This window comes from Malaya genurostris, chromosome 2 (genome assembly GCF_030247185.1).
Source record: "Malaya genurostris strain Urasoe2022 chromosome 2, Malgen_1.1, whole genome shotgun sequence".
In the NCBI taxonomy this organism is placed as follows: domain Eukaryota; kingdom Metazoa; phylum Arthropoda; class Insecta; order Diptera; family Culicidae; genus Malaya; species Malaya genurostris.
In genome coordinates, this window is record NC_080571.1 from 161,890,455 (window position 1) to 161,901,443 (window position 10,989).

The 10,989-nt window shown below is 34.2% G+C and overlaps 1 protein-coding gene across 1 annotated transcript; it reads left to right on the plus strand.

Moving 5' to 3' along the window:
* Positions 1-4,895: 4,895 nt before the first annotated feature.
* Positions 4,896-7,170, plus strand: LOC131428952 (uncharacterized; the record flags this gene model as incomplete). The annotated part of the gene is made up of 5 exons (XM_058593010.1): positions 4,896-5,275; positions 5,344-5,443; positions 5,799-6,122; positions 6,177-6,294; positions 6,352-7,170. Coding segments are annotated over 5 exons (1,362 nt in total), but the record flags the coding sequence as incomplete, so codon positions are not given.
* Positions 7,171-10,989: the final 3,819 nt, after the last annotated feature.

A 10,989-nucleotide genomic window follows, 5' to 3' on the forward strand; every position in this document is an offset into this window, starting at 1 on the left:
AAAACATGAAGATAACGACTGTTTTTCTTTCGATTAAATCCAAGAAATCCTAAGTAAAATATGAAGAATATACAAAATAAAAGAGCCCGACTATCGCACGATGTTCTATAGTGCGATATCGGGCCGATGTCGATGCGTTTCGCTTGTTCGAATGTTGACGCGGTTGATGCAAATGGTGCAAAATCGTCCGATGACGACCCGATAGAAGCGCTACGATCGGGTCCATATCGTGCTCAATCGGTCCGATGATCGGACCGATTCGGGTCGACAGATTTCACTGGGTACAGTAACTATTTTTTTTCTTTATTTTAGATGGTTTCCGAACCTTTTACTACTGGAAATAGTAAGGGAGACAATAAAATTACTCGCAGATTTGTCTTAGTCGCAAAAACCAGTCAATTTTATGAAACATGCGCAAGAGCGTATCTTTATAATTCACACAGGAAGCATAAAAGTAAACGAATCGAAAAAGGGTGAAACTTTTTCCATGTTGATTTATTCAGTGGATTAGATTTTTTATCGTGACGTCACAAATGAACAAGCATTCATCCTTGACAGTTCAGCGGTACTGTTTACAGACAAGCTTAAACAAAAATCGATGAACACGTTATAAACAGTCATCTTTGTGTAAAGATAAAGTGCTTTGAAACTAGTCACTTTTATTTAATAAATCTTAAAAATAAACCGTATCCAATCGTGAACAAATGTTTAAAAAATCTATTTAAGAGATATGTATCGTAAAGGGTCAAAGGGGTCCAAATTGTTAACAGACAAACAAAAAAATCCCTATTTACAAACAGTACTGCTGGACTGTCAAAATGTGTTGATTCGATTGAGGTTAGCAGTAACGGTTAAAAAAATAATATAAAAGGAAAGTGGTAACATTTGCATGCGTTTTGAAGATAAATTAACAATTCAATGCGTCTTTGTTTATTGTAAAATCAAATAAATGATAAACACTATTGAAGCGATGACAAACAATATCCATAGGATTGTTTTGACCGTACTGTGTGCGATGGTAGGGATGGGTATCGATACTGCGATACTTCAAGGTATCGATACTTAAGCCTAAAGTATCGATTTTTATGATCGATACCTTGCAAAGTGGTATCGCGTGGTATCGATATTTTCATGGTCGATACCTGTCGATACTAGCTTAAAGTAAATATTATCTAGATCCCACTCTAATAGTCAATCAAAGAGCAACCAGCGACACCAAAAGCGCCCATTCTGTCTGGCAACCAAAGAAATGTTCAAAGAAAAGTATACAACTCTTAGTAAGATCATTCCCATTGTTAAAATGATTTCTGATGTAAGTATGTATCGAAGTTCTGTAAGAGCACATAATTTAAAATAATCGACCTAACTATTAAAACATATAATTTGAATGAAGGTTTTTTTTTTAACAGAAAACCGGTACCAAGAACTTGCAACCCTCTGCATTCATGGGAATCGATTTGCCATAAGTTTTCTCATTAATATCAATTAGCAAAAAAAAAAACTTCAGTATTGGGGACCTAAGTACCATCCGTACGCCTATTTTCATTAGCCAGTAGGATAATGGGCGACAAAAGTTGTCGTTTGACGTCTTTCACTTTTACTTTCAATGAGTGTTCTTATCCAGTTTGGATAACGAATTTTGGTTTTCATAGAAGAAACAGACCCAATCAACTAAGAAGTGAGATGATACCGTTTTTAATAACTCCGCAAGCGCGAACTTGTTTGATAAAACTCATCTATATCTCGTGGGAAAGGTATTCTCGCGAGGTATTGAAATATAAAAAAAAGATCAATTGCAAAAAATATTCTTAAATAACTGAAATTGTCTGTAACTCAAAAGGTGAACAAAGGATCTCAAAATTAATCAACAGCGTTTTGGATCTTTGGGGCCTAGCTTGCATTTTCGATCGATACCGATACCGATAATAAGTATCGATACTTTTTCCTATAGTATCGATACCGATACCTGAAATTACAAAACGGTATCGCGATACCAAGTATCGATACTTTACCTCTCGATACCCATCCCTACTGTGTGCGATGGACTGATCGTCGAAGATAGTCTGTTCTCCGCAATGATCTTCGAGGAATATTAAAATGCAATCTCTCTAAAAGCGCTGGGCAGTCGATGTTATTTGAAAGCAAATCGAAGACAAACAGTCGCTAAAGAAAAATTCGTCTGTTTTGTAGTGTAGGAAGATTAATCAGAGGCAGCTATTCTCGTAGCTATTTTAATTGAAGACGGTTTTGCCATGGAAGTCGTCGTAGTGCAAATCAAATGAAACATTTTTGAACTCGTTCGTCGATCAGGGATGCCAGGTCATTTTTTCAAAAATCTATGATCAAACCCAAAACCTGTCTGTGAAAATCTTTGACCGTTTTCCGTACCGTTCAAAATCAATTCAGTGAGCAAAAAAAAACAAAGGTCTCTCTAGCAACACGCTCTGTACCTTTTTCCTCAACCAATCTGTACTTTTTGGTGCTAAACTGTGCTCGATTTCCAAAATCTGTGATTTATTCAAGAATCTGTGAAATACTGTGATCGTTTTCAGAAATCTGTGAAAATCTGTGTCATTTTTAAAATCTGTGCAGAAAATTCAAAATCTGTGAAACACAGATTAATCTGTGAATCTGACATCCCTGGATTCGATTGATGTGGACGTTGTGGTAGGGTGCTCAGATTATTATTCCGTATTCTAAAATACTGCGTACTAAAGCGACGTAAACTGTCTTTAAGCAATACACATTATGAAAGTCTCTGGTGTTGCGTTTGATAAGTCCCAAAACTGCGTAGGCCGTTGCCGTAACTAGAGATAATTGTTCGGTGAAACAAAGCTTACGATCAAGGACGATGCCCAAATCTTTAACAGCAGAAACGCGTTGAACTGGAACAGCCATCATAGAGTATTCAAATACGATCGGAGATTGTGATCGTGAGAAAGAAAATTGCGCTGCATTTTTTATGTTTATACTCATACCGTTTCTGTCACACCAGTCAATAATGTCAAAATAGTAAAGTAATTAAAAAATTTCCTAGCGATTTGACAGCTTTCACTGAAAGTATCATCTCTGAACAAGCATTTCATTTTGGCAATTATTCATAATTATGAGAAAGGTGCAAAGATTTTGCACAAATTATTTTTCACAGAATTATGAAAAATAATGCCTGGCATCCTTGGTTTGGTTACACGCAGCGTTACCAAGTTGCCAGATTTGTCTGGCAAATGCTAGATTTTGCTCGCGACCAGAGATGCCATTTATACAGATTTATCTGTATTATACCGATTTTTACATGATCATACAGATTTAATACAGGTACAGATTTTATACAGATTTCCTCAATATAATACAGCTTTATAAAGATCTCACAAAGAGTAAGAAAGAAAAAAAAACTTGTTTGCCTGAGCTTTTTTTTAGTACACTGAAGTCTTTTTTTATGCGAATTTACGTACCGCATAAAAAAAAACCGCATAACTCTAAAAATTCGCATAAAAAAAAACCGCATAACTCTGAAAATTCGCATAAAAAAACCGCATAACTCTGAAACTTCGCATAAAAAAAGACCGCAGAAGGGCAAACCGCATAACTCTGAAAATTCGCATAAAAAAAACCGCATAACTCTGAAACTTCGCATAAAAAAAAACCGCATAACTCTGAAAATTCGCATAAAAAAAGTCGCGTAAAAAAAACCGCATAAAAAAAGACCGCATAAAAAAAGACCTCAGTGTATTTGATTCCAGTGACGAGATAAAGCGACTTGACGTTGCATTTTGGGCGGTGAAATTCCATGTCAAATAATGACGTCAACATTTTCAAACTAGATAAATATATCGAATTACAATTGAACTGTTGTGGATAAAAAAATAAAAAAAAAGAAATTTCGTCTTTGAATATTCTTGTGAACGCGCCGCCAATGACTTATTGAATCTACCATACTACAACCACAATCTATTGGAATAACATCTTTTAACGTCATTTTGTTGTAAGAATTTCATTTTATTAGTGAATACAGATTAATACAGATTTTTCATACAAAGCAATACAAATTTTCAATGAAAATATCTGGCATCTCTGCTCGCGACACCCAAACAACTAACCAGATCTTTTGCCCGATTTTCCAAATTTTCCTACACGGAAAATAAAAACTACCTATTATTTGATATCTGTTTACTTAATTTTGAGTACTTCCTTTCATTCTCTCCTTCAATTGTTGTCAAAATACAAAGAGCAAAACCACCCAACAGCGACAGTTTCTTTCAATAAGCTAAAATTAAGTAAACCGTATTAACTTGAAATTGAGTCAATACGACTCAACTGTAGAGTAAATATAACTCATCTTAAGTATTTTTTTGCACGTGTCTTACGAAAACTACCTAGAGCCACTTTACTAAAATTAGTTTATTGAACGAAACCCCCAAATTGGGTGGAATGTATATAAAATTAGGTTGATTTGCGGTTCCGTGTAGAATTTGGTCAGTCAGTCAGTTCTTCATATATATGGTTTTCATCAACTCCTTTCCTTTTGCGACTTTCGTTTTTTTAATTATTCAGGATTTTTAATGGAACAGTATTTGAAGGCAATCTGTTGGCATTTTGCTATCTATTTATTTATTATTTCACTCTAACTAAAGTATAATTCTAAAATTAACATTTGGAGGGATACTTCGATCTAATTCTACCATAACAGCTTTAATTGGAAGCAAGTATCAAAACAAATAAAAAACGCAAACCGAGTCCTATTCAAGTATCGAAGACTATTAAAAGTAAGTAGAACTATTAAAATGTCCTCACTTGAGTTCTGATATAGATATTGAGACAACTTACAATTAGTTGACAGAAAAGGTATATGTCCAGAATATGGGGGGTAAACAGTAAACTAAAAAATATATATTTTGCATTTTTGCCTTACAAATTTTTTGAATTTTTACATTTCAGCAAATCTGATTGATAACGTATCCCTTTGGGAATTAAATGATAAAGATTTACTCGAAATGGGTATAACGGAGAAAGGTCCTCGTAAAATAATACTTAGTTTCATTGAACGACAACTGGAAAACAATGTTTCTGAAACTGTCACCGAAAACGGACAAAACCTATCCGTCAACGAACATCAAAAAGATGTAATTAGCGCTATCCTCGCCAAGGAACCAAAATTTCTCAATGTGTTGACAAAACAGCTGAACTGTGGATTGATCCCCGATTCCAAAAACTTGCTTTTCCTAAATCGGATTCTCACAAAGCATTTCTTCAAAAATAAAATTTTGCGAGAGAGAAGGTATCTCGTCATACCGTACAATAATATTCTATATTTTAAAATCTATTTCTTTTTTTTGTTAACTTTAGGTATCCTACATGGCAGCAAAAACAAGAATTGGCTTTGAAAATCTTGGAGGAGTTTCCTCATTTGGAAACAACTCGTGTGTCAGAAAATGCACCAAAAGAGGTAAATTGAAATAAATTTAGCATGAACTCGTTAAATATATGTCAATTTATGCAATTTGCTATGTGCTTTGGGTCAATGGTAGTTCGGTCAAATTTTGAATACGTAAATTAACATACAACCAGTAAACATTAAGCGTAGATAGAGTTGCATTACGTTCCATATCCATTTGGTATAATGTTATTGGATATAAAACTTCAAACTAATCACATTGAATCATAGATTTATATATAAATTTTGTACTGAGTTATTTCGTTAAATGACGATTATGCTTTATACCAAATGAACGTTATTCAAAACAGTAATATGTGTATGTGTATTTGACTCCATTTTATACATGAAGAACTTTTCATTACAGTCCTATTTTTTTTGGCGCAACGGCGGATTGTCCAGAGGACAACACACTGGCTTGATCGAAACTCGAGTGAGCAATATGCGAAAAGATGTTTTGCCCGAGAATAGACAATTTCGCAGAACTAAAAAGGAAACGATTGTTCTAAAGGATGAGTGTGTGCAACTTGCTGCTTTTTTGAGTGGACTTCTGCCTACACCTGCAAATGCTCGACAAATATCCGAAGGGATGATACAGACGACAGATTTGCATAAATTACTTTTACAAAAAAGTAAATCTAATGAAATAGTCAGCACATTTCCCCATTTGTTATCTTATGAGGGAGAGATGGTAAATAGAATTATTATAAGCTAGAATTATCCTTAACCGAAAAGTGATTTACAGGTCATACAGGCATTTGATCGAATCCACGAAAAAAACATACAAGATACAGGAGATCTGAAAATGTTGCTTCGCGCAGGAATTCTATTCGATAACTCTAGTTGGAATATGATACAAGACGGTGGGTAGGCTTTTTATTTTATAGAAACAACATTCTGTACTTTTTTTTTTCATTCAGACTTCATAAAAGGAGCTTTAAGGTTGATGAAAAAGCTATCCAACAAAGGTATTAAGCGAACTACTGGTATGGAAAACAATGCGAGCATGGAGGAGATTACTGCTGCTCCCATAATTAAGTGGATCCGATTTCCTCATAGCGAAGTGGGATTCGACGAAATGCTGGCTGTAAAACAATTATCCTCAACAATCGGGGACTCACACATAATTTGTGCAGGCGAACGATACTGCCTTGGAAATATGTATGTCATTTTCAATGAATACGTTATTCCTTGTGGTAAATCAAGCCTAAGAGCAATCGAAGTTATGTTTAAATCTTATGCTGTATTCGGTCTTCAAGTGCCGGCATTGATCAGAAAATTGTACGATCTAATATCGATTAATGTTTGGGGTACGAAACAGCACAGCAAGTCTAAATCAGTGATGGCTGACTTTTCCTAAGTTAGTAATATTTACCCAATGAATAATTTCGTGGAATTACTCAAAATTAAGTAATTCCATTTAACTCAAAATTACCTTATTGAACGAATGTGCTTGGATGAGTCAAAAATAGCTAATTTTGGGTAGTTTCTATTTTCCGTGTAGATTTTGCTCGCGACCAGAGATGCCATTTATACAGATTTATCTGTATTATACCAATTTTTACATGATCATATAGATTTAATACAGGTACAGATTTAATACAGATTTCCTCAATATAATACAGCTTTATAAAGATCTCACAAAGAGTAAGAAAGAAAAAAATAAACTTGTCTGCCTGAGCTATCTTTTAGTATTTGATTCCAGTGACGAGATAAAGCGACTTGACGTTGCATTTTGGACGGTGAAATTCCATGTCAAATAATGACGTCAACATTTTCAAACTAGATAAATATATCGAATTACAATTGAACTGTTGTGGATAAAAAAATTTAAAAAATAAAAGAAATTTCGTCTTTGAATATTCTTGTGAACAAATCTACCATACTACAACCACAATCTATTGGAATAACATCTTTTAGCGTCATTTTGTTGTAAGAATTTCATTTTATTAGTGAATACAGAATAATACAGATTTTTCATACAAAGCAATACAAATTTTCAATGAAAATATCTTTTGAGTACTTCCTTTCATTCTCTCCTTCAATTGTTGTCAAAATACAAAGAGCAAAACCACTCAACAGCGACAGTTTCTTTCAATAAGCTAAAATTAAGTAAACCGTATTAACTTGAAATTGAGTCAATACGACTCAACTGTAGAGTAAATATAACTCATCTTAAGTATTTTTTTGCACGTGTCTTACGAAAACTACCTAGAGCCACTTTACTAAAATTAGTTTATTGAACGAAACCCCCAAATTGGGTGGAATGTACTTAAAATTAGGTTGATTTGCGGTTCCGTGTAGAATTTGGTCAGATCTTGCTAGATCTTTACGATTCTAGATCTTCTTTTTTGCTCACTGAAAATGACGCCGGTCTAAATTACCTTGTATATATGAAGTAGACCCAGGCAAATTCAGATAATTTTTTGAGTCAGAAGCAGATTTTTGAAAAAGTAACCTGACAACAGATTTATCTGTATAATAAATATTGTAGCAAAATGTAGAAGTGCTACTTGTTTAAAGATGATACACGCTCATTCAATGTTACTCTCAAGTGAGCAATTTGTACTCACTTTTGTTTATTTAGTGCAAATGTCAAAAAGTGAGTAATATTGATGTAGAAGACTGAGTAACTTTTTACGTTTTACGTTCAATGATTTTTGAAGAAAGGAATTTTGAAAAAAATGGAGCAGGTTGGAGCCAAGGTAAATGAATACTATCGAAAATTAAAAGGTAATATTATTGTACCTCCTAATCCTTATAATGATTGAAGTTTTTCGTTGCCACATTTGTGCAATCTTCGTTCCAGGATACGTGAGGGAATTTAAAGAACATTTTCAACTTTCTATGAAAAAACTACAAAATGTAAATGAGGGAATTGAGAGAATATTTAAAAAATGTTGCATTTATTTTTTATTTTACACGCAGTTTCGATTATAATAAAGAATTCTTTAGATAATTCGAATGATAGTGTTTAACATTTACTCACCCGAGCTAATTTTCCCATTTACAGCACTGAGTAAATGTTACTCAGATTTTGACAACTACAGTATTCAATTAATGAATTGATTTAATTGATAAACACTACCGTTCATTCTAAGAATTCTTAAAACAATACAAACTAAGTTACTAAGACACAAAATCAGTACGAATTTTATTAAAAAATTATCCTCTTCGACCAATTTTGGTAGGTTATGTTTATATCAGTGGCTTAAAATTCACCTAACGGCAATAATTTATAAAGCCACTTCTCAAAAAATTAAATCACTACTAAAAGTGATAACTAAATTGCTATCACCTGCATTTTGACATGAAGGTGATTAAATCGTGGTGACTATCACCTTACGTAATGCCAACGTTTGATAGTGATGTTAGCCTTTCAGCAGTAGTGACAGAACTTGGTGTTTATCACCTTACATGATTCCAAATTTTCAAAAGTGATAGTCACCTGGTGATAATCACCTTACGTAATTCCACCCCAGGTATTGTGGATAATTGAACTACGAATGGTCAATATAATATAGATTTATGAGTTATAAATTAAAACATGAAGATAACGACTGTTTTTCTTTCGATTAAATCCAAGAAATCCTAAGTAAAATATGAAGAATATACAAAATAAAAGAGCCCGACTATCGCACGATGTTCTATAGTGCGATATCGGGCCGATGTCGATGCGTTTCGCTTGTTCGAATGTTGACGCGGTTGATGCAAATGGTGCAAAATCGTCCGATGACGACCCGATAGAAGCGCTACGATCGGGTCCATATCGTGCTCAATCGGTCCGATGATCGGACCGATTCGGGTCGACAGATTTCACTGGGTACAGTAACTATTTTTTATTCTTTATTTTAGATGGTTTCCGAACCTTTTACTACTGGAAATAGTAAGGGAGACAATAAAATTACTCGCAGATTTGTCTTAGTCGCAAAAACCAGTCAATTTTATGAAACATGCGCAAGAGCGTATCTTTATAATTCACACAGGAAGCATAAAAGTAAACGAATCGAAAAAGGGTGAAACTTTTTCCATGTTGATTTATTCAGTGGATTAGATTTTTTATCGTGACGTCACAAATGAACAAGCATTCATCCTTGACAGTTCAGCGGTACTGTTTACAGACAAGCTTAAACAAAAATCGATGAACACGTTATAAACAGTCATCTTTGTGTAAAGATAAAGTGCTTTGAAACTAGTCACTTTTATTTAATAAATCTTAAAAATAAACCGTATCCAATCGTGAACAAATGTTTAAAAAATCTATTTAAGAGATATGTATCGTAAAGGGTCAAAGGGGTCCAAATTGTTAACAGACAAACAAAAAAATCCCTATTTACAAACAGTACTGCTGGACTGTCAAAATGTGTTGATTCGATTGAGGTTAGCAGTAACGGTTAAAAAAATAATATAAAAGGAAAGTGGTAACATTTGCATGCGTTTTGAAGATAAATTAACAATTCAATGCGTCTTTGTTTATTGTAAAATCAAATAAATGATAAACACTATTGAAGCGATGACAAACAACATCCATAGGATTGTTTTGACCGTACTGTGTGCGATGGACTGATCGTCGAAGATAGTCTGTTCTCCGCAATGATCTTCGAGGAATATTAAAATGCAATCTCTCTAAAAGCGCTGGGCAGTCGATGTTATTTGAAAGCAAATCGAAGACAAACAGTCGCTAAAGAAAAATTCGTCTGTTTTGTAGTGTAGGAAGATTAATCAGAGGCAGCTATTCTCGTAGCTATTTTAATTGAAGACGGTTTTGCCATGGAAGTCGTCGTAGTGCAAATCAAATGAAACATTTTTGAACTCGTTCGTCGATCAGGGATGCCAGGTCATTTTTTCAAAAATCTATGATCAAACCCAAAACCTGTCTGTGAAAATCTTTGACCGTTTTCCGTACCGTTCAAAATCAATTCAGTGAGCAAAAAAACAAAGGTCTCTCTAGCAACACGCTCTGTACCTTTTTCCTCAACCAATCTGTACTTTTTGGTGCTAAACTGTGCTCGATTTCCAAAATCTGTGATTTATTCAAGAATCTGTGAAATACTGTGATCGTTTTCAGAAATCTGTGAAAATCTGTGTCATTTTTAAAATCTGTGCAGAAAATTCAAAATCTGTGAAACACAGATTAATCTGTGAATCTGACATCCCTGGATTCGATTGATGTGGACGTTGTGGTAGGGTGCTCAGATTATTATTCCGTATTCTAAAATACTGCGTACTAAAGCGACGTAAACTGTCTTTAAGCAATACACATTATGAAAGTCTCTGGTGTTGCGTTTGATAAGTCCCAAAACTGCGTAGGCCGTTGCCGTAACTAGAGATAATTGTTCGGTGAAACAAAGCTTACGATCAAGGACGATGCCCAAATCTTTAACAGCAGAAACGCGTTGAACTGGAACAGCCATCATAGAGTATTCAAATACGATCGGAGATTGTGATCGTGAGAAAGAAAATTGCGCTGCATTTTTTATGTTTATACTCATACCGTTTCTGTCACACCAGTCAATAATGTCAAAATAGTAAAGTAATTAAAAAATTTCCTAGCGATT